This window comes from Falco punctatus (genome assembly GCF_963210335.1).
Source record: "Falco punctatus genome assembly, chromosome: 7".
NCBI classification, from domain to species: Eukaryota; Metazoa; Chordata; class Aves; order Falconiformes; family Falconidae; genus Falco; species Falco punctatus.
The window spans coordinates 40,897,773-40,922,159 of record NC_137587.1 but is presented as its reverse complement, the minus strand read 5'-3'; the positions used below and the strand labels follow the sequence as shown (position 1 = coordinate 40,922,159).

Sequence of the window (24,387 nt, the reverse complement as noted above, 5' to 3'; positions counted from 1 at the left end):
TTCCCTCAATTAGCCTCTGGAAGAGATTAAACTCTCATGTTGCCTAAGGAGCTTAATGTGTTGGGTCCACTCCTTCCCGGCACCGTCTCTCCGCCTGAGCCTGGCAAGAGTGAGACAAACTGTTCTCTCCTCCCAGCAATGCAGCCAGACGTTCAGCAGGTGAACATGCTTTTTCAGCCTCTCCCTTTGTTTTTCCTCCTGCCTCCTTGAAAAACTCATTGCTTTTGCCCATTGTGGTCCTGCCTGGGGTAAAATAAGTGTCTAATTTTCTTCGTATGCTTTGATGCCTTCCAAACCGGGGCCATATTGCTTGAGCAGGAGATTAAAAAGCAGAGACTTTTGCCTGCAGTGTCATTATTTTGGTTTGGGATTTGCTTTTTTGTTCAAAGCTCACATTTTGCTCTGGGCACACTACAAAAATAAAAGAAGAGATCCACCCATGGTAGATGTGGGCAAAACTTAGTCCTTCTTGGCCAGAGAGGGATAGAAATTTTCCACCCAATATGGAGACATGAAGCAGTTGCTGTTAAGAGCAATCCAAAAATTACCCAACTGTGGCCACATCTGGGGGCTATTTTCATACATTCCCTGTCTATTTTTTTTTGTTTGTTTGTTTTGGTGATCCATCTTCATGACACACGTGGTCAGGTGTGTGGGCAGGGGCAAAATCAGGCACACGAAGCTGTGAATGGCCACTTCAGTGCAAAGGCACTGGCATGCGGATGAGAGGATGAAGCAGATCGAGTTGATCTGGCAAACGTGGCGTTGGTATGAATGACAGGCGATGTGTTTTGAGACCACAAACGAAACCACGCAATCTTGTAACAGCAGTGCCTTGCCCAGATCCCCGCGTGCACCATGGGCCAGCCATTACCTGCTGTCTTTGGTAGGCAGAGAACGTCCTTTCCAGGTCTTCGAGGTCCAGGATTTTGAACACTTTTGCGTCATCTATGTCAGTCCACACGGTGCCTGCCAGCTTGCTCTGCAAGACAGTGGGAGCACTGCAGGTTGGGGGTCCCCTGCCCACCTGCCCTTACATAACTGGGTGGCCATCTGGCACCTCCAGTTTCACTGCCCAAACTATTGCCTGGCTTACCTCTGGCAGCTTGGACCAGTTGAAGGACTTGAGGGCATTCGTTGGCTGTGGGATGCTCTTCTTCTTGAGGGCCAAGCCCAGAGGTGCTCCGGGGGGAGGCATCACCCCATCCAGGGGTGGGGGGCCAGGTGGGGGTGGGGGGCCACCTGGAGGGGGTGGAGGTGGGGGAGGCGGTGGGGGACAGCCCCCGGGAGGCGGTGGTGGTGGTGGTGGAGGGGGAAGAAGGGATCCAGGAGCTGGAGAAGGCAAAGGGCCACCAGGAGCTCCTGGTGGCAAGGGAGGTCCTCCGGGGCCAGCAGCACAGATCGCCCTCTAGGAGTGAAAGAGAGAGGGGACCGGTCATACAGAACTGGGGGAAACCACCCAAGAAACATCCCCGTGCCGATTTTTCATTTTTTTGGCCAAAATTTAAGCAGCATAGGAAGCACTCAAAGGTTTCAGCACTCCTGACTGAGACCCAATGCAGCTGGAGAGGCAAAATCACCCCATCAGCAGGGACGGACATCTTGGTAGCCCTCCCAGCAAGCACCTTTCTCAGCCCCCTATGCAGCTCAGCCGCCAGAAATCACCCCATGGTGTCTGCAGGGGGTTTGGGACCAGGCCTCAGTGGGGAGGAGGTTTGGGGCCTCACCCTGCTCATCTCACGGAGTTGTGCCGTGAGGTCTGCCACCTGCTGCTTGACCTGCTTGTGCTCGCTGGACTCCTTCTCCAGTTTCTCCTTCATCTTGTTCAGTGTCTGCATCATTTCTTCCTTCTCCTGGGCCTTGGCATCGCACTCCCGCTCCTTCTTCTCCAGCTTCTGCTGAAGCTCGGTGTGCTCTGAAACAGCCCCAGGAGACCACTTTTGGGTGACAAACACTCCCTTTTGGCGAACGACAGCATGCCCAGGGGCTAACCCCCACGCTGCCCTGCAGAGAAGCTGTGCAGTTAAGAAAAGGGAGCGTGTGCTGTGCCTTAATACCCTGGCCAGGGCCTCCCCACGAAAAAATGACTTTCTGCTTTGCCCGCTTCCCTTGTAAGCCCCACAGCACGGTATTACCTCAGCCACTCCTTAAAGCCTGCAGAGTCCATCCAGCTAAGTACATGTATATGTTAGCTGTTTAGCTTACCGTGTGCACTAAGGTTAGAATTAACACTGTGTATCTCCCCATCACTCACCTTTTCGCATTTTTTCTGCTTGTTCTTTCCACTGTTTCACTTCATTTTCATTGACTAACCTAAAATGAAAAGATATGTAGCATGTGAGACAATCCTATCCCAGTAAACAAGCAACCATCATCAGCAAGAAACAGGATTGAGCAAGCCTGGGCAGTGGGATTTAAGGTTCCCAAACTGGTATTTCTAACGATTCTGTATTCTGCCTCCCCCCCCTCCAATAGGGTTTTGTGGTCTGGGATGCAGTGCTTTCTCAACAGCTCCAGGGGTGCCTGCTTGTCCAACTGAGGAGCAGAAACATCACTGGGTGACGCTAAGTGACGAATAAAGAACAGTGACAGCAGCAGTCAACGAAAATAGCTCACTGAGGGCACAGAAGCTTAATTCACCTGCACAGTGCAGGTCAAAGCGATGCCAACCTGGCAGGAGTAACCCCCAGCCCTGGCCCTCTCGCCTGCTGGTGCAGGAGGCAGCAAAGGCACGGCAGCCCGTGTCGGTGCAGCAAAGCCACGGCAGCCCGTGTCGGTGCTGCTCAGCAGCCAGCCCTGGGAAAGGCGGGCAAGCACTTACATTCGGACAACGTTTTTAATATTGAAGTTTTCCAGGGGAGTGGCGTCAGGGTCCTGCCCTTTGTCACTCTGGATGACAATCTGCTGCACGATCCTGTCAAGCAGCAGCCAGTACTGGACAGTGTTGCCACTTCTTTTATCTGGAGGCAAAGAAGGGGAGAGACTGAGAGGAGCAGCAGGGAGGTTGCTGCCGCTCAGGTAGGAGACGTGGGCTAGCAAGCCCCCAGCAGCTGCAGGTTTCCTTGGCTCCCCCGGGACTCACAAGGCATTTGGAGACAGTGGTGCAGGATAGACATAAAGTGCGGGTATGCCTCGGTGTGCGTCAGCCTCTTCCTCGTCAGCTCAAACATCTGAGTCGCACTTTTGGTGTCAATGTGGACCTGTGGACAAGAGCGAAGCAAGGTCAGGCCACTGGACTGGTGATGACACCGCCTGTTTCCCAAGTCTCAGTTCCAAACTCTTCCAGCCTCCAGTCCTTATCGGCAGCTAAAGGAGAAGAGGGATGAAGCAGGCTGTAGGATGGAGGTTGCAACAGAGCAGGGCAACAGGAGACAGATTTCCAGCCTCCAAATTATATCCAAAGACTGCACTCATCCCAGGACATGTAGGCGCTTTTAAAAGGAACCGTGACATTGAGTGTTGGTATCTGCATCAGCAATGTTCGTACTCACCAGCTCAAATCTTTTGGCAAATTCCAGTTCGTCTTCGTTTCTAAGCATTTCAAAAAAATCTAAGTGCCTGAGGAAAGAAAGGGGGGAAAAAAAGACTGTTAAAAGCAGATACAAATGTGACAATTAATAAATTGCAGGCAACCAGTCTGGCAACAGCCCAGAGACAAGCAGAAGTTCAAACAGCAACTAGATCTTCAGTCGCGAGATCCCAGTCATTACAGCCTGTCCAAGGAGCTTTTTGGGATGAAAAGAGGAGGAGGGCTAGCAGCATCCTCCAGGTCCACAGTGGCACATCCTTCCCAGCTCAAGCCCTGTTAAAGCGCAGCAAAACCACATCAGACTTTTTCCTCTCTCTCTGGTGACAGCAAAGAATTTCCTCCAGAGGGGTGAGTCTAGATCCACATGCTTTCCCCAGAGACCAAGTCCAGAAACCAGAAAGCAAGGGTACAAGGCAAGGGCAGAAATAACCAGTGGGCTGGGGCTCACTACTCACCGGTCAAGGGTTGAATTTTCATGCTCTCTCAGTTTATCAATGACTGGCTGGATCCCAAGCATGAGAAATTCGTATCTCAGATGAAGTCTGAAATCTAGGCTTTCCTGCAAGGGACAATTGTGGGGTCAACACCACAAGGTGCACATCCTCAGAAAGCTTACTGAAATAAAACCACCCCAAACCTACCAAAACACCTCCCTCTCCAGGAGCCCTGGTGCTTACCACGCCTGCCCCCTGGCTCAGGACTGCATTGATGAAGGACATGATGGCTGTCTTGAGGCTCACTTCATCTCGATACCGCCCTGTGCTCTTGTCCAAGTCATTGATCAGCGTCTGCCAAACACACATCATCAGTTAAACACCCAGGGACAGCCCCAACGCTGCACAAATGGCCAGGGGATGCATGCAGGAACAAGTCCTTGTGATGCTCCTACAGCCCCTGTAGCAACCCACTGGTGATGGATCATCAGCTGCTGCCTGCTGTAATGCAGCCCACCCCAGCACCCATTTCAGCTAACATCAGTCCATCCAGACGTGCTGCAGCCTTGCACAGCTGTGATCCCAGGGTCCCTGCACAAACAAGCATTTTTTGGGGGTACTGCGTTAAATAACTGGTTCCTCACTCTTTGCTTAGCTGCAGATCTCATCAGACATGGTTCTGGGGTAATTCCCAGAGTATCTAAGTTGCAAACAGTCATAATACATCATTTGCAAGTGGCATTTAGATACTCAGGAGGAGGAAGGGACAAGAATGCCAAATTTTGGGAGCCGAGGGGCGAGCTGAGACCCACCTACCTGAAAACGAGTCCGTTCACTGGCGTATTTCTGGTAGTGCAGCATCGCCTCCAGTACCTTTTTGTGGCCCCCGGGAACCAGGCACACAGCGCCCATGATTTCCAGCACTGCCACCTTTGTCTTAATATTCTCTGTGCTCAGACTCTGAGCAATTACATTAATACTCTCCGAATGGGCCAGGACGTGAGCCCGGCCCAGGGAGTTGTTCATTAGTGCTTTTATACATCCAATGAGCGAGGTATGTATTCGAGACTCTGCCGTCTCATAGTCCATGCTTTTGAGAAAGTTCAGAATACACGACAAGCCATCCAGGTCGATGAACCGGGTTACAAACCTGTCAGAAAGAGGGTTTTTAGCTTTAAGTCCAAATGCCAAAGGACCATTTTACCCTTAAACAGGGCTAACTTGTCTGTTGTTGTAAACCCAGAACCTTCTATATATTTTCTCTTGGGCAGACAGAAAACCTGCAGGGCTCCTATGGCCCAGAGACAGGGACGGAGTTGTAAAAATCAATTTCATTGTTGCCTGGTAGTGTAGGCAGCCAGGCACCATCTGCACAAGGTTGTCCAGAACAAGGGTATTTGGAAGAGGACCAGCTTACCCAGCCATCAGCACAGTCTCCAGGATGGAGGTTAGGAGTCTACAGCTACGCTACTGCAAAACCTTCCCAGTCTCCAACCTGAGTCTTAAATCCCACTCACTTGGGACCAGTTTTGGCACAGAACTGGAAGAAGCTCCCAAGCCCTGGAGTCACCTCCTCATCAGCCACAGACACCCCAACACCAGCTGAGCCCAAGTCCATGACACCTGTCAGACCTCTGTCTCCTGCCTCACCATCCACATCCTTCTCCCATAGGCACATCTCACCAGTTTTATTTCTGATTTTTATGATGACTTATAATGCCACTAAATAGAAAGCAGACAACAAACGCACAGCAGTGCCCCAGGCAGACTCACTAGAGCATGCAGACATAGCACTGCATGCTACTCAGGCATTTTAGGATCTCCCTACCTGATGCCATCCAGGCTGGGTGTATTCTGGTTTGGCAAAAGGCACAGGCTCAGAAAGCAAACGAGCCAAGAACATCCCAGCACTGGGATGATTTTAATTCAAAACAAGCCATGCTGATGCGCAGCAACAAAAGGGGTAATTGCAGGGCTGGGAAAAACTGATTTCTCTGCTTCAAAGCCCGCTCTTCTTCCAGCCAAAGTCAATAGGAAATGTGACGTTCACTTCCCTGGGAGCAAAAGCAGGTCCAACAGGTAAAATTTTCTGTAGAGCCTGCTGCCTCCCTCTGTCTTCCAGTGAGACAGACTCACAAACTACTTTTAAGGACTTTGCAAAGTTTCATGGCTGGGTACCAGCCCTACTCCCAGGGCACTGCTGGAAGCCAACATCCAAGAAGTCCAGGTTTCACAGCAATCGGGTGCTCACCCTTGACTCTGGGAATTTCTTACCATCACCAGAACCATTGCAAAAGAGAAATGGAAGAGCAGAATGTATTTGCAAGCAACAGCAAACTTGTTTCTTCCATAACCAGAACAGGTCATGCATTTCTTAATGAAGCATACTCCCATCAGCGAATGTTGATCTGAGGCATCTTAAAGGTTTTGTAGATGTGTGCATGCAGACTCCAGAGAAAATGAATTTAGAAAAAAAGTAAGAGACATTCAGAGTCCCACCCTCTATCTTCTCCATCAAAACCTCCTAGCAACTTTTTTTTTTTTTTGCATTTCATAAAAGCCTGAAGATACATGTGATTTTATTCCTTTAAACAGTGCAAGAGAAGTTAAAGTTGAAACAAAGGGTGCCTAGCTGACCAACAAAAATTGGGTTTTCTTAAAAAAAAATTGATCTGGAAGGAATTTTTACATTCTGTTCCAATGAGAACAAAAGAAAACTTGAAGGGGGGTGGGAAGGAAGTTGCCAGATTTGCCTGAACAGATGTGAAAGTCCTGGTGGCTCTTGGTCACTATAAGGACCAAGGAAAAGGAATAAAATGACAAGAGGTGAATTGAAAGAAACAAGTGGCATTTCAGGGTCCTTGGCTCCCTCATCCTGTGCAACCCCCATTTACATTCCTATTTAACCCCCCTCTCGACCAGAAAACTCAAACCCAAAGCCATGACCGCTGCGATAAAGTCAGGAAACGGAAGGGAATTGCCTCATCGGTTTTGTCCGCAGTGCAGTCTTCAAACTTTCGATTGTTTTGTTTCTCTCATCCTCATCTTCTTTTTCCAAGGCGATCAGTGATTTTCTCTGCAAAAGGAGAAAGGCAGATGTGAGAGGGGAGGTTTCCCTGTGAAACATGTGCGCAAGGAGTGGGAGCACCCACCATCTGTCCTGCCAAGCTGCGGGGACAGAGCTGGGACCCTAAACTGACTCTGAAAGTCCAGAAATCCAGATCCTTATGGCAATTGCAGGACTTGGGAAAAGGAGCAGTGAGGCAAAACCCTTTGTGGTCTGCAAGGAGATGGCCTAGACTGGGGACAACAGGATGAACCTGTTGCTTTAGCCCAAAGACGCTGCCTGCAAGCACCCACACAACTTGCTAGCACATGTAAAATTAAGCTGTGAGTGTTTGGGGCACTGCAAGTCAGTGACACTGCAAACCCACATGGGCTTTGCCCAGTGGAGCAGTGCTGCTGACCACCTTGCATCTTCCTGGCCACTTGGGTTTTGTTTCAAAGCAGCAGGAAAAAAAAAAATTTTTCTCATGCTGAGTGAAACTGCAGGAACCTCTTCCTCAAAGCAGTCATCAACCACCAGCAAGCTCTGACAAGATGCTGGACTTCACCGCCCCGAGACAACTGGGACAGCTGGATCACCACCTCAAGAGGACACACTTAGCATTGTCCTGCATGATTATTAAGTTCCAGAGTTAATGCCCTGCAGGTAGGAGCGGCATCACCCCAAATTGCTGACCTGAAACTCATCTAGACAAGCCCATGTTGGAGGATGCTCGTGACTGTCCCCCTGCAACCCTCGGACTCAGAGGAGAGAGAGGGGAAGGCTGCAATTCAGGCAGAGAGCATCCCAACTCATGGGCTCTGGATGTAAATCCTGGCATGTCCCCTACAGCCCTCCAGGAAACACACCTTGTAAAACAAAGAGGTAAATAAGTGCATCACAGTATCCCATAAGAAAGTGTCTGGCTGAACCCTGCCCAGAGATGCTGCAGGTGACAAGAATTCTGATGTTTCCAGAGGACAATCCCAGGGCTGGAGGGGCCTGTGAGGATGCAGGGGGCTGAGCAAACACTGACTGGGGGTTTACAAAGGGAAGGTGATAAATTGGGGCAGGGGAGAAGGAGGGTTCCTTTAGCCTCTCCTGGTACACATGCATCCCAACAGGCACCCATGTGCCACTGCAAAGGAGCTGAGGGGATGTCACACAGCCTGGAGGGGATGGGATGCTGCATCCACGCTTGGCGTCAGCCAGGTGGGTCCTGCTAACCCTGTCGCTCTCAGGACCCCCAGTGCAACCCACCAGTGTCCACATGGGCTGGGGACTGGCTGTGTGCACGGGATGCCCTTTGCATCTCCCACGCCGAATTGTGCTATCCAGCTGGTGCTGGGGGCACCTGACTCCTGCAGCTCTACCTGCCTGCAGCCCCGGGCCCACACAGGGTACGGCTTGATCACCCCAACTCATGCAACCAAGGCTACAGCTGAAGCAACACCCAGGGTGCGTTCTGCACCATCTGATGATGCTGGGCCCTCCGAGGTGTCAGGGTGAGCCCTGGAGCACCAACTGAGGCTAAGCCAAAAGATAGAAAAAGGGACCAAGCAGATACAAGGAGCTGCGCTGAACTGTGCGTTTAACCCAGCTCCTCTTCAGCAGTGTGTCAGGGAGGCCAAAGCAACCCTCCAGGTATCTGGCAGGCTTTGACCACAAGCTCTGCCTGGCTGGCAGCCCATGGCCAGCCCCGTCTGTCCCTGTGTTCCCAGAGGGGAGCAGCACACCCTCCTGGCTCGCAGACCCCCTGTTCACCCCTCTGTACCTGTTCCTCTACCCAGCCCCACCTTCCCTGTCACTGTGACAGCAGGGCAAAGGTGGGGCATGGGGGAAAGAAAAAATATTTTTAGTTTCCACACTGCTCCCATTCCTAGAGCAGTGATCATGAACGTCAGCATCTTCAGCCTCTGAAAGCTGGATGAAGGGACTCTGAACTGTGCAGCCTTGAGGGGGTATTTCCTACAGAAAAGAGCACTATTTCTGTCTCACCTGGAAAGACGTCGACAAGAAAGTATGTAATAAAATTACATCTAAGCCCACTGGCAGGTTACAGGGGGGCACCCAGAGCCACGGCAGCTCCACTGACCCTTGTGGGATGCACAGCCTGCAGTGTTGCGTTTCGCCACGGCCACGCAGTGCAGAAGGGTGTCAAGACTGCACAAGGCAGCACTGTGCAAACGGGGTCTTTACAGCCTGGTGGCTTTTTACTGAAAGCTGCTGTTTGCCATCTGCCTGGCAGCCTCCCAGCCTGGGGCGAGCTGAAATGCCCTGTGTGCCATAGAGAACATCTCCATTTTGCAGCTGTATCTGTTGGTCTAACAGGTGACGTTGCCTCTATAAACAACACTCGTCCTCTTGGGCACAACGCTTGCTGTGCCACCAATGGTCACCACTGTGCTGCTGCCCCATACAGGGTTCACAAACACCCACCAAAGCACTGGGGAAATACTCACAGCAGCCATCGAATTCAGCTGATCGATATAGAACTCCGGCCAGCTGGTGGCTCCTTTATTTTCTTCCTGGTCCTGGAGCGGGGGGGAAAGGTTAAACAAAGAAGCAGATTAGTAGAAACAGCATTAACATCCCCTGCCCTTCATGACCAACCACATCTGAAGCACCCTTGAGCTCTTGCATTACTTGATATCAATATAAGCATGACTTTCTGCATTCTTAGCTCACCACCGACAGCTCCAGCTATGGGAACATTACCTAATTTATTGAACTAGCATACTTTATATATGATCTATGTTACACCATCTGTCTGTGACCAAACTCTGCCTGAATGATACCGCATCAGTCTTCTGGTTATCAGCTTCAGAGAAACCACATCAAAATTTTAAATCCAGATTTCTCTTGTATCCACTCTACAGTGCCTTTGAAGTTCTGGCCGCACAGCCTTGATGAATGTGCTTTGGGGTAAAAAAAAAAGTCTCTTAAAAGTAATGAAGAATGAACAAATGTGACACGAACTAGGGTCCACTCTTGGAGCAGTACTATGACTTACCAGTATCGTAAGAGAGACTCCAGGCACAACAGACAACTCCTCTGGGGGCTTCCTTAGTTGTTAGAAGGGAATATGCACCTGGCAATGTTCCCTGCTAAAGGATGTCACCCATGTGCCCATGTTTTGTGACACTGAACGATGCACAGCCTACAATGCCCTGCATCTGGTGGGACTCACAACGGGTTTTCAGGTTTTACCATGTTCTTGTAGGACATGACTGAAGGACCTCTGAGCCCAGCTCAGATAAATAACGCTACGTGTCCCCAGGGAGGGAAGGAATATTTCAAAATCAACCCTTCCCCCCACTATATTTTCCTAAAAACTGCTATCAAAAGAAGAAAAAGTATTCACAGCAGAAATGCCACACAGGTGTAGGCTGGAGTCCGCCGATACCATGCAAATCCCAGACATCTTCCCTCGGTAACTACGTTCAGTTCACAGCCCGACTCGCTGCGTGGCTTTGACCCCTCCCTAACTTTAAGAAATGTTTGCAAAGGTCATCCTACACTGCAGCTGCCTGCGATGGTGGGAGCTGGATGACCTGCTCTCCTGCCCCCACGTCTGTGCATGCAGACAGCTATGGATCCTCCAGCTGATTTCAGCAAGCCCAAGAAGCAGAGTCCCAAATATTTACTGTGGTTCAAGAGCCATATGTGGGAGATGTTTGTGCATCCAAACTTCCCAAGCTGCATCTTGCCAAGATGAGAACATCTTGCCAAGATGAGAATGAAGTCAGTGATAGGTAATTTGGACAGGACTCAGTTTCCCCACAGGCAGCGCAGCTCATCCCTGCAGACCTGACCCTTCACCATGCCTGGCTCCAGGGTAGGGACAAAAGAAGTTTGAGGGCAACGAGGGACCTGGCAACCCCTGCCCTCTGCTTTAATACTTTCAGTTGTTCTCACTCCCTTCTCTTGCAAGAGCAAAGGTTTTGAATGAAACACTTGATTTGCCTACCCTCCACATTTTTTATTATTTTTTTTTTTACCCAAGGCAGCAGAGAGCAAGAATTTTTCTGAGATGTTAGAAGAACAACAACCCCCCCCGTCCTACCTATGCTAGTGCCAAACCTAATAAACCTGAAGAAGGTTCCACCGCCTGCCTCCGCATGTATGGAGGACCATTCATAGTCATGCTCCGACAATTAGTTTTTGCCAGCAACAAATCAAGCTGTCCCCATCCTGTCCAAATAGTACTTAAAAAAATAGAAATGCTCATCTGCTGGCCAAGCATGCAACACACAGCCTGATAGGGAGAGACAGGGATGCCTTTGGTCTTCTTGCAGCCAGGAAGAACGGGATGTGCTGGCTTCTCTCCGCTTCCCCTCTTGCAAAAATTCACCTCCAGCAAAGGCAAAAGGACGTAGGGGCACAGACCTTTTGCCGTCTGCTGGCAAATGGACTCAGTGAAGCAATCCTCTCCAAATAACCCAGAGACCATCCGGCTGTCCATCCTGCCACATTTCTGGCCGCGTCTGGGACCATGTGCAGGGACTGTCACCTGCCAGCATCAAGTCTGGCCACCTGAGGCCATGGCCAGGGGGAGGATTCTGCCATGGTGGGGAAAACCCAATGCCTTCCCAAGGGGTTGAGAAGAGGACACCTGATTGCAGCTGCCTGGTCGGTCGGAGCTTCCTACCACCGGACTGTGCAGAGAAACACCCGCCATGCCTGCAGGACTCCTGGCAGCCAGCGTGTCACACACAGCCTACCAAAAGACATCCAGGTTGTCAGAAAGATGCTTAGGAGGACAGAGAAAGTGTCAGGGAGCTTGAAAAACAATGGTGTAATTTATATTATATACACATACATATATGTGTATACACAAAGGTGTATATATATATATAAATATATATTTGTATTTTCCTGTAATGGAAAGGCACAAATTATACCACCACCCCCCACAGAGCCAAAGGAAGGTCTGCTTCTCTTGAGCATGGTGGGAAAAGCAAACCATCATATTTTGCAAAGTATTTCTCACCCCAGGGAAACACACATCATTTCTACAACCTATGGGTTAGAGCCATCAGTTTAACAATCCAGCTGTGATCACCAACCCCCTAGAGCGAGGTGGAAGCAGGATACTGCCCATGGCCAACCACCACAGGGACATGGGGATGTGAGGTCAGCCTGCACCGCAGGTTCAATCTGCGAAGCATCTCTTGCATTATTTTCCTGCAGCCAAAGGGCAGTTTCTTGGTGCTAGCTCTATTCAGTGCCACCCACCCATCCTGCGGAATGACCCCACGGTCTCTCAGCAGTGCCAAGCAGCTGGGGTGAGGCTCAGGCCACCTTCCTGCTCAGTGACAATCCTGTCTGGCACAGGCAGCCAGATATCTCTGGCTTCTCAGCTCACATCACATGCCTTCCTAAAGGACACTCATCTCCTGTGTGCAAAAGCGAACCCCTCCTGGGCACATACAGCCAGACAGTGTGCTGTCTATATGCACCAGAAACAGGAGGGAGCATGTACATGTGGTGAAGACACTGAAGAAGGTGGCAGGGATGCCGGGGAACCATGGGCCCTGTGCCTGTCTGCCAACCCACCCTGCTGAGCCATCCTATGCTCTGCTGCAGGAAGGCTCTGCGTAAACCCTGCAGGCAAAGATTTTGCTTCTCCCAGCTTTCCCACCTTGCTTTAGAGGCTGGCACACAAACAGTGCCCTGGGGCATGGCAGAGCTGGTACACCCACATGTGCCTTGAACACGGTCCAAAAAGGGACCAGCTCCTGTCCCCTCTTGCAGACATCACTGCAAGTCCTCCCCACCACACCAGGGTACTATCAGCACCTCTTAGAAGGAACATCCCTCTCCCACCAGTGCTCCCAGCCACGACACCAAATGGGAAGGGTGGCAAAGTCTGCACTACAGCACAGCACCAAGAAGTGTTCAGATGCACCCAGCCAGGAGCTTGGGCAGGGAGTGAGATCTGTGCTGAGGAATGGGGTAGGAAGGTGGGGGGGCAGGGGCACCTTATCCCGTATCTCAGGACCTTCCCATGTGATGTGAACACCTGCAAGGCAGGCAGGGATCCAGACCTGCTGCTCATTTAGGGCTGAAAAGAAGCAGTGGAGCAAAAAAATACAGGTCTCCGGGGGGCGGAGGGGAGACTGAACAACAAAATTGGCTAAACTGCTCATTTATAATTAACATGCTGCATTATAAATATTTCCCTTTGCTCAGCTCCCTCAGGCTCTTACATTTCCTCCCTGAAACCCCCAATTTAAAGAGCGGTCTCAATTAAGTGCAGCAGAACCTCATTAATTCAGATGAGCAGCCAGGCAGGCTCGTCAGAAAGCAGCTTCCCAGGCGAAGGGGAACTGCACAATAAAGCAGGCAAAGATCAGGGCACAGGCTTCTCTCAGCTCGCTGCAGGACATTGCTCAGTGGTAATTATTGTAGCTAATGGTCTACAGCACACTGATAAGTGTCCTTTAGTGCATTCGGTGGCAGTAAAGAAATCTCCCGGCTAAAGCGACAAGCCCGGAGGGAAGTGACTCACAAGGCTTTGCTCAGAGCCAGAGGAGGGAGGAACCTCTCTGGGCATCACAGTTTGAAAGGGTGAATTTGTAAGATAGTTTCCCAGCACCCAGGGTGGGTTTTGAGGATGTGAGTTTTGCAGCCTGCCTTTGGTGAAGGATGCCCAGGCGGAGAGCTCAGCACTGCTAACATCAGCTCTCCAGGATGCTCCATTGCATGCTGCCCAGCTGGCACTGGGGAAGAGAACATCTCCTAGTTTCTTCTCCTCTGGGCTGCGTTTAGGTCTTTGCTGTGTTTGCTCTCAAGAAGCATAGAAGTGAGGGCTGATCTGAACCCTGCTGACAGCCTAGTGCTGTGCTGCAGCTTACTACGAGCTGCTCTTTTAGAGGCAGCCCGACGGGTGTAATTGCCCAGTGCCCTTCTCATCTGTAACGTTTGCATCATCCCTCACTGTCCTCTGGGATGTGGCCCTGATGTGCCACCACACACGTGCTCTACTATAAAAATTAGGAAATGCCAAAGTTAAGCAGCCAAGGGCAATCTCAGCCCTGTGCCCCACTTTGTTCCCACACGCTCACCCCAACACCCACTACTTCCTTCCAGGGACCAGGCAAAAATACAGATCGTATCAGCTGCAGCCCTGGTGTTGCTGTGCCCTCTCCTTGCCTCCACTGCACCCCCACCCCCGGGTTCCATGTGCAGGGCTGATGGATGCTGCCACTTGGCTGTTTCACACTGTGGTGGTGGGATGTTGTGGTGTGAACCCCACAAACAAACTCCATCCCCTCCGTCCCCTCTGGGTGCCATGAGGAAAGCAGTGCCCAGACAAGACACCTCATAAGCGGAAGCTTTTCCAAGCGAAGGTCACTGATCTGCCAGCTCCAGCTATCCCTTCGCTCTTCCTGGGGAGATTTCACACCCCCCAGCTCTGCCACCTCTTGGCTGCAAGCCTGACCCTTCCACAGCCCCTGTGCCTCCCCCTCGGGGTGTCAGGAGCTCCCACAGCCAGACTGCCCTTGCTCTTCCCAGTGACCACCCTTAGGACACTGGGCAGCAGCACAGAGGAGGTGGCGGCTCAGAAGCAGTTTGCAGGCCAGTCTTGGTCCCATTTGGGCACCGCTATTTACACCTGGAAGATGCACCTTCACGAGATCCTGCTCCTCTGACCTGCAGGAACACAGCTGCTGGGAGCAATGCATCCTTCTCCTCAAAGCATATCGCCATGGCAGTGGGGAGAAAGACACCTGGGAAGCTCCTCAGTACTTTGATACGGCTGCTGTACTTCCAAATCAAGCTTTTGACAACACCTTTCGGATTCCAAGCCTGCAGGCAAAGTCTCCATCTGATCCGGCAGCCCCTGGCAGTCCCTTCCCAGGCTTGCAGCCCATCATGATGGCGATGGACCTGGAGGTGCCCCAGGGTAAGTAAGCCCTGAGGGTAGCTGTCCAGGTTCCTCACCCATCTGATGTCCAGCACACCAGGTTAGATCCTTCAGAGTGAAACCAAGTCAGAAGGAAAGGGCTGGCTTGCAGCAGCCAGCTCCAAGCAAACCCTAGAGAGCCCTTCAGCTACAACACTTGTGACTTTGATGGTTCACCTTCCTCTTGGTGCACCTGCAAAGTTGGTCTGCCCCAGGAGAACTTTACACTAGGAAAGTCATGGCAAGGGGTTAAAAAAAATTCTCTTCAGTCAGCACCTGCTGCAAAACCAAAAGCACCTCCCTTCGTTTTTATGCATCCTCCTGATTGCATTTTTATTTTGCACAGTGTTCCCCATCCCTCCTTGCTGTTCCATAACAGTGGAACAAGGGAGAGCTGGCAGCAGCTGGAAGCCTGCTGCATTTCAGCAGTCCCCCATCCCTGCCTGCTGGGATGATCCACCAGGATGCTGTTTGGAAAGTCAAAAAAGAAGCTGACAGTGCCATGGATGGGTTTTAAAGCTGACGGGTCTGCAGCCTGCATGAGAAACTTAAATCCAGCCCAGTTCCACCAACACAGCTGAGCCTTTGCCAGGAGTACACTGGTGGAGGTTTCGGCCCACCATAGCCCTCCAGGTCTTCCTTGTCCCTCCAGCCACTTGGCTTGCCCCTGTATCCCTGCAACAAAACCTAAATGATGCAACTAAAGCCGCTTCCCTGTGGAGCGAGGCTGCAAAGGGCTGTAATTTCATCAGATTCTCCCTGAGTTGGGATATCAGAGTCTAAACCCAGACCACTCCTTTTTTCCACATGCTAACACTTCCTATACCCTCTCCTCTACAAATACACACATGTCCTTGTACGCTTTTCCCAGGGTTTAAAAATTATGCTCCCCATAAGCAAATACAGCATGACCAGATGCCTTTCATAGTTAGCTGGTTCATTGCTTGAAAAGCTTCACTTTAAAATCCAAAAAGATTGCTAACAGATGCACTTTTTGGCCAGAGAGGGAGAAAAACCTCACTTAAACAAAAGTGTGTTGTGATTGGAACTAAAAAGGGAATTACCTTTAAAGATAAAAACTATAAACATTTCCTATTGAAAAATACCCCCAGCCATGCAAACAGCCCATTTCTCTCAGTCAGCCTGAGAAAATGACACCAGAGATGATATTTCAACCTGCTGCTGCAATAACGGCAGGTCTATCTGGATGATCAGGGGCTATGAAATGCTTCTCATTCATCCCAAGTGACCTAGGAGCACAGCAAAACAGAGAGTTGTTTTTTTCCTCCTCCTCTTGCATGCCATCTTTGTCAGCTTTTGCTCTTAGTTCTGCTGCTACAGAAAAAAAAAAAAAAAAGAAAAGAAAAAAAAGAAAAAAAAACCTGATGTTTTTTACTTGGAGGAAATCGCAACACAAGCCCTGTGACCAAGCTGCAGGACTGAGCAGAACAAGTGGAAAAGCGAGCTGGAAAGCGAAGCTCTTGGAGGGAGTGGGTGGAAGGCACAGTTTTAGGGGAAAGAGGCTGTCTGGCTGGGAAATACAGTATTATTGGAGAGCCATCACTCGTTTCCTTATTTATCACATCTTTCCCTATTCTCCCCTGCAAAAGCACCACTGCTCCTTCTCCTAATGCGAAGGGATCCTGGCTTTATATCTATGTCTGAGGAAATTTTAGATGCAAGTTTTACTTACAGGGGACAGCTTGAGACTGCTGAGAGCTATGCACCCAGCATTAGCAATGCCAACAGGTTTTCAACACAAGCTTAAGAGTGCAGGATCACTTGGCATCCCTGCAGGTCATTTTTCCCCTGCCCTGCCTTTACAGATGCTCAGAGAGGTCAGCCAAATTGAAAGGGAGGGGGGCAGAGCCAGACCCTGCATTCGTGTGAGCTGGTTTTTGCTGCCAATCCCTTCCACCTGGTTATTTATGCTCAGCTTCTGCCTGAACACCCCTACATCCACCCATATTTTGAGGCTCATAAAACCACCCTGCGAGCTGCTTTAATAGCTTGACATTTATGTACATTGGCTGGCAGGAGCCAAACCTCCTGCAATTAAGAGCTGCTGCAGACTAAGCGCAAAGTGTTAATTATTAACTCCCTTGAAGCGTGGCCTCCTGAGAGAGGCCATCCTGAGTCACCCTCTCCCACTGAAGCAAACCCTCAGCCAGAGAAACTGTAAAGCTGGAAACCCTCCTGCTTCCTCCCTGTGCTTCCGAGCAATATCCTCTCCTGTAAAGCGGGGCCAGCAGGGAGTCAAATATTTTGCAATGAGGTATGAAACGAGTCATCATCCAGAAATACCACTTCTAAAAGCAGGTTTCATCCCGCCGCTAATGCATCTCCACCTTTGCATTTCCTTGCTTCATTACAGCCATAGAGGAGGCTGACTACTTCAAAGGCCTCTCCAGTAATCTCCAAATCTCTGTCCTGACCCAAGTGCTGCACGGCTGCTGGATTTGACGCAGACTTCAGTTCCCACTTGAGTTGTTGCCAACAGACTTGCCAACCCCCATCAAGAGAAGCTTTTTATCTTTCTGCCACACTGCCCCAAGCATCACAGGTGATGCGGGTGGGATGGGACCGTGAGTTCATCTAGTGCAACCCCCTGCTCTGAGCAGGGTCAGGGCTGGGATCAGCCTCAGAGTCTCCATGGACGGAGGAGAATCAGGGAGGACAAAACCTCTGCCCTACCGAGCTGGTACTGTGGGCTGGGATAAAACCAGCTGCTTGCAGGGTAGAGAAATGAGGACACGGGGCTGCAGGCCAAGGGGAAATATGCCAGGGAAGGAAATATGCCTGGGGAACAGCTGGTTTCCCCCTTATTTCCTCTCAACGAGCACTGCCAAGGCCAGGTGCTGCCAGGTCCCTTTCCAGGACAACTCAGCACAACAAAATGCCTCATTTTGGTCACCTTCTACCAAATCTTGCCCATCATGGGAATATGTAAAGCATGCAACAACTGGGATGGACTCCGGAGAGCCGAGTACAGTGAACGACACCAACAGCAAAGCAGAAGCACCAGACACGGCACACAGCAGCAGGGAATGTGCTGAAAGGACAGATACTCAGATGCCTTCTGCGCTGCACACACCTTTGCCGTTGATGGAGGCAGGGGAGTGTGCTGGGTGCATGGGCTATGGCCACAGTGCAAGGTACTTTGGAGCCCAGCAAAGCTGTTTTTTGAGAACAACCCCAGGAGAAGGCTGGGCAGAGTTTCTGTCCTCGTGCTGCTTTTTTGAGGTGGAGCATGTTACAACTGGTCTCTGCGATTGCAGCGGGGAGCACTGCAACCCACAGGAAAATGGGGAAAAAGCTAAAAAAATAGGAATGCCGCAAACCAGGGCTTTTGGACTCAAAGTCTGACTGAAGTCACCTGACTCTTAACAATCTGTTTCCAACAGGAGCCAGAACTGGCAGCAGAGGAAAGAACAAAAACTGCTCAGGGGACAATGTTAGATCCTTCGTAAGTCAGGCAGCTGCCTGCGGCTGATGTCCACCTTTGCCAGCCCCCTGAGACTGACCAGGTGAAACTGGGTGTTACCAGCATCTCAGGCAACACCTTGCTATTAAACACAGGTAGGCCAAAGGGGGTGGGTGCATCCTAGACTTCCCAAATCACTGCCACTCATACTGCAGCCAAGGACAGGAGGTAGGACCCCTGCCCTGTCTCAGCTCCACCGCCCTGGTCGAAAACCAGCCACTGGCTCTCAGCTCTCCCCCTCCTTCATGCCAGGCTAGCATGCAAGTGACTTGTCCTCATAAAAACACAGGTCTCACATAGGTAAGGTTTACCGTGAGCTGCTGGGAAAGCCCCTGACATTTCTACTGCCTGTTGGTCCTCATCACACAGGAGCAGAGCTGCCTAGAGCCTGCCATGCATAGAGACATGTTCTCCAGCCCACATGATTCCCGATCTCCTCCACTGGCAGAGCCTCCATTGATACGGTCTCACTCATTTTTAATTAAAAAGCAGGAGAAAAACATCCACCTCAACCAGCACATCTCCTTCAGAACAAGCAGTGGCATGAATGCTCTGCAGCTCACTGGGACAGCATCACAAGTAGGGAAGCAGCAGTTGAGAGCAGCCAGAGAAACAAGGACTAGAACAGAACAGCAGCCAGGACCCAGCCTTGGATGGGCACCTGCTCCGAGGACCTCTGAGGATGCTATGGGGTGCTTCTGTGGCTCTTTTCTTCAACACTCCCTGGCAGCAGGGAGTTTCTCAGCATGTTTTTTTAAAAACTGTAAGCACAAGGAGGTGCTGGAATGGGCAAGAGGCACCATCAGCTCCATCTAAAACCTTCCTCAGGAGATTAGATAGCACGTAATCTCCAGTCACAATAATAATTATGTGGCCTTGCTTGATTTAAGTCTCTGTTGTCTCTCCTTATCCAGATGCACCGGGGCACGGCTTCGCTTATCCGACAGGCAGTGATGAGTGAGCATCCCCTGCCTGTTTTCTTGTTGATTCAGACCAGCGCCTGTAATTTGTTAACATCTCTTCTCCCTTCTGATTTAAATCTCGGGCACGGCAGGCCTCTGTCTAACAATAATACAGGGATTTCAGGGGTATTTATGAGAGGCTTAAAACTTAATCCTACATGAGCAAGGTAAGCCTCCTCTTGGCCTAAAACGTGGCTGGAAAATCTGGTGCCATTGCTACAGCGGGAGAAAAGAGGCATTAATGGCAGCGAGGGCCTTTGCAGCGGGGCTGGGCGACCTCCCGCACTGCTGAGCCAGCTCCTGCAGCCAGGTTAGGGGGTGCAGTGGGGAATGGGGAACTGAATCACCAAATGTTTGGGCTGGAAAGGACCTTTAAAAGTCATCTGCTCCAATGCCCTGCAATAAGCAGGGACATCTTCAACTAGATCAGGTTGCTCAGAGCCCTGTCCAACCTGACCTTGAATGTTTCCAGGGATGGGTAAAAGGAAAAATGCCCCTTCTGGGCAACCTGCTCCAGTGTTTCGCCACCCTCATTGTAAAATCATGTCTTCTTTATATCTAGTCTAAATCTATCCTCTTTTAGTTTAAAACCATTACCCCTTGTTCTCTCACAAGAGGCCCTACTAAAAAGTCTGTCCTCATTTTTTCTTATAAGCCCCCTTTAAGTGCTGAAAGGCTGCAACAAGATCTTCCTGGAGCATTCACTCCTTCAGGCTGAAGACCCCGACTCTCTCAGCCTGTCCTCATAGGAGAGGTGCTCCAGACCTCTGATCATCTTTGTCCCCTCCTCTGGACCCACTCCAAGAAGTCCATGATCACAACGAGGGATGTTTCACTCACAGACCTTGGTGTCCTTCCATTTGCTTCTGAAACTGAGGATTTTGTCCTGCGGGATCTCTGCTTTGGCCAAAGCTGGGAGGGAAAATGAATCCCAGCACAGATCGCTGGGATAACTCCTGTGCCAACATACAGAGGCAAAAATGTTCAGTTCACCAGGGAAAGAAGAGTTATTTTGGCCACCTTGCAGGCTGGCCAGCCTGCCAAACCTTGCACCACTTGGGCTGCCCACTCTCAGAAGCAGAAGCAAATGAACCAAGGGAGAAAGGTGACAAGACAGTCTGCTCCATCCCAGATGGGCCGTGAGAGCCAGCACCAGCACCACTGCATGCTGCAACTATGAACCTGCCCATAGGCACCACAGGCTTTGGCCACCTGGGCACTGATTTACTGGCAGAAATATAAACAAACCTCAATTTTTGACCTCTCTCTAAAGGATGATGCAAGCAAGCTCAGACATCAGCACATCTCAGCATTGGGAAGATGTCCTTGCATGTTTCCAGCTTAAGGAATGTGGCCACGAGGGCAGCATCACAGCGTGGACACATCACACCAGGAGCTTGGCAGACAGATCAGTGACTCGCACCAACCCTCATCTCTTCCCAGCAGTACCTCAGTTACACCCATGAGCCCAGAGCCCTTCACTGCCCCAGGGGTGACACAGCTTCACCCTAAAAGCAAGTTCTGCACTGCCGGGCCAAATCTCTTGCAGGCTGCCCTGCGGGTGCACGGCTTCCCCAGCAGCACTTTGCGTTTGTGCAGGTCCCCAGGAAAAGCCTGTGGGAGGACAAAAATGATGCCCAAGCCTGCTTCATGGCAGCAAACTGGAAACCCGGTGGCGAGAAAGACTTTTGGGCAGGCTGTAATTGGGCCCTCAGACATCAGAGCAGAGCAGAGCCACGACAGATGGTGACTGGAGCAGTCCCTTGCCGCCACAATGCCAGCCTCAGTGGTCACGGAGCTCCACGTGGCCCTGCTTGTGCTGGCACGGATGAGAACGGGGTGGGGGACACCTGGGCAGAGCGTGGGGACACCTCCAGCCTGAATTGGCTCAGGAGGTGGGGCTCCGCATTTTGGAGACTGAAGACTTTGCTCCCCCAGGGCCACTCTGGGGAACAGATGTGTTCCTGCGACACCCCAAATACCACTCGGCATCCCAAGAGAGCTGGTCCCTCCCCACATGTCCTCCCCCCCTGCAGGGGAGGGGAGGGGAGGGGCTCAGTCCCCCACCACAGTGCAGTGAGTCTCTTACTTTCTTCTTGCTGCAGTAGATCTGCCACTTCTTCTCTGCTGGCAGCGCGAACATGGCCTCTCTGTGCTTGTCTGTGAGGTCAAGTTCATCCTGGAAAAGGAAAAAAAACCCACAAAATATGCAACATAAGTACTGAAATGGGTGATGGCACAGATACACCCCCCCAGATAAGCAGTGTAAATCAATGTGGGGCCACATCACAGTACAGCAGTGGTCCCGCAGCATTGCCCTGTGACTATCAGTTTGTCAGGGTAATGACGCTAATTGTCATCCTGCTGTTGCTGACCTCCCCCTGATTTCTGGGCTACAGCCAGCTGCTGGGCAGTCAGGGCTGCAACCCTCCCTGCCTTGTTCCTCCTGGACACTGCCTTCACCACTTTTAAAGGCAGCAAGTGTTTTAGAAAGGACATCCACGAAGCCATTACAGTTGCCCACAAGATAGCCTCGCACAGAGGACTGAGAGCTCCAGATGATGGACCGCATCCAAGATGCGCAGTGAAGAACAATTCAAATATGACCTTTCTTTTTTACTGCCACAGATAATTGCTTCACTGAGCACCTTGAGTGGTCCAATGCATTTCTATAACTGACACCCTCCTATCATCGAAAACTGACTGTTTTTGGCTTTTGGTTTGTTTTCCTGTAACTAAAAATAGAAAGCTTTTTTCCTAGTATCTACAGTTCATAAAAAGGTACATCTCTCCATCAAAACTGGACTACATACTGCCTGGCAGAGATAAAGCTGTTTACTGACTGAAACCTTTATTGGTTTATCTGATGTTATTTTAAAGGACACATCCATTTTCGACTTAGAGGCTCAGTTAGCAGCATGCCCTCCATCGGGATGCCCAAGTATTATCAAAGCCTCGTTGCTTCCTGGTGCTAGATGTAGGTCAAAGCTTTTATCAGACAACTAAATAAAACATTCAGGCAGGGCTGGGAGGCTCGTTGCTAAAGCCAACATTGATCTTACAACCATGGATGTCTCTTAAAATCACTACCACTGATGACAATCCTTGTGCTGGAGGGGTGTTGGTGCAGCAGTGGGAGCACTAGAGAAGCCGCAGAAGGTCACAGGAGAGCCCTGCCATGGCCTCCAGCCAACTCAATGCATCCCATCCAGCCACTAGATTTAAGTAAGACGATCCCTATTAAAAATTACAAATTTTAATTACAATAATTACAAATTATTAGAAATTAAAAAAAAAAGATACTACACAAAAACTCATTAAAGTTTCCCTGAATAACAACACTTCTCAACTGAAGCTGCTAGTCCCTAGTACCCCAATCAAAGGTAAAAGCCCCATCTGGTGAAGGCTGAGCACGATGTCTATGGGGAAAGATGGGTCCCTGCATCAGCAAGCCTGCAGGCCACTGTGGATCTGATTAAAGTTCGTATTGCACCCAGCATCCAAGGAAGGGAGGCTTCAGCTACGTTGTAACCCAAAGCCAAGCACCCTCCAGCGTAACACGCAGCAGATGGAGGGCTGCCGGCAGTCCTGAACGTATCACAAAGGGTTATACATCCGCCTCAGGTATTGACTTCACTTCCCGATGAAAGTAGTCCTCAAAGGGAAGGCGTTGTGGAGCTTTTTCTGTTACGTATGCATGGGGAAGCTTTGCCTCTTCCTTGACTTCTCCCTCCCCGTATCGACTGACTTTTAAAACCAACATGCTGCACAGAGCTGATGTTGGTGGAGCCCTGGGAGCAGACTTGCACGACACCCTTGCAACAGAAATAAACATGCTGCCACAACCGAGACTTGGAAAAAAGGGAGGACTGAGACAGCCCAAGCCCAGTTTGAGACACCTCCTCCTGCACCCAGGGAAGAGGGCCTGGCTTAGGGACTCCTCCAACAAGTGCCACTTTCAAACCTCCCGACGTCCTTGCAATATGGGAGGTCAGGGATTCATATCCAGCACAGATCTCCTTCCCAGCCTTGGGCAAACCTCATCACCTTTCCATGCCTCAAAACCAAAACTGCCCTCAATGTCCTTTGCTGTTGCCTCCGCAGGCTATGAGCCTGTCAGCCACCCAAGCTCTGCTTCAGCCCCACTTCTGCACGCCTAAAGGCGGCCAACAGGATGACACAGGGACCCGGCTGAAACTCAGCTCATTGGAAAAGTACATCTAGGAGAGGATGAGGGTCCTCTGATGAATATTTACCTCTGTGGTGAGGGTTTGAGTAGGCGCAGGAAAGTGTTTCCACTGTGAACCCGCTTCCCTGCCATGTGAATCTGGGATTCAGGCATGAAAGCACCAGCCACGCACATCCGTACTTAGGTCCTTAGAAAAATATTTATCAAAACTTTCAAAATACCCATACCCTAAAAATACAACTTGTGCAAACACAAAGATTTATTAACCAAGAAAAATAATACTAAACTGAGCTGAAGCCTAAGTGGGAGCAAGAAGGGACAAAGCAGAAGAACATATTAGGTGCTGGTACATGACAATGTGCAAACGCATCCATAAAAGGTGCAGAAACGCTTCTGCATCTCACACAGCACGTTTCATTGTGCCCTGGCTTCAACATATTCAGTCATCGCAGCCCTGCATCACTCAGCAACACCTACATAATGACATCTTGCAGGATGCTTGGGAGAGGTGTTTAAATAAACACTTTGTGGCACCTGGTGAATATGAAAATCCTCATAATCAAACAGAGATTAATGACTGTTACTCCAAACTGTAAAGTGACTTAACCATGATGAGTAAGGTCTTTGCTGATTCTACGTGCATGGGTATTCCTGCACCCACTTCCAGCCTTTCACTTATGCTCACTAATGGGTGCCTCAGTCCTCCATGGCTCCAAGGAGGCTGCTCAGAAACTGCCCTACAAACTCAGACAGATTGAGACGACAGGGCCATCAGCCCTTGTCCAGGGGCTCACGGACCGCTGACAAAAGCGGCTCTGACAAAGTCTTTAG

The 24,387-nt window shown here is 50.5% G+C and overlaps 1 protein-coding gene across 6 annotated transcripts in view; it reads right to left on the bottom strand.

The window, feature by feature from the left end:
* The window catches only part of DAAM1 (dishevelled associated activator of morphogenesis 1), a 146,927-nt gene that overhangs the window by 22,872 nt on the left and 99,668 nt on the right, over positions 1-24,387 (bottom strand). For all 6 annotated transcript variants that reach the window (XM_080394478.1, XM_080394476.1, XM_080394481.1 and 3 more), the window contains 13 exons: positions 21,457-21,546; positions 9,472-9,543; positions 6,945-7,039; positions 4,780-5,113; positions 4,207-4,317; positions 3,985-4,088; positions 3,492-3,558; positions 3,083-3,200; positions 2,822-2,960; positions 2,255-2,313; positions 1,728-1,915; positions 1,097-1,408; positions 875-982 (listed from right to left, as the gene is read on the bottom strand). In XM_080394478.1, the coding sequence (XP_080250604.1) occupies positions 875-982; positions 1,097-1,408; positions 1,728-1,915; positions 2,255-2,313; positions 2,822-2,960; positions 3,083-3,200; positions 3,492-3,558; positions 3,985-4,088; positions 4,207-4,317; positions 4,780-5,113; positions 6,945-7,039; positions 9,472-9,543; positions 21,457-21,546 (1,797 nt within the window). The remainder of the gene's footprint in view (positions 1-874; positions 983-1,096; positions 1,409-1,727; positions 1,916-2,254; positions 2,314-2,821; positions 2,961-3,082; positions 3,201-3,491; positions 3,559-3,984; positions 4,089-4,206; positions 4,318-4,779; positions 5,114-6,944; positions 7,040-9,471; positions 9,544-21,456; positions 21,547-24,387) is intronic.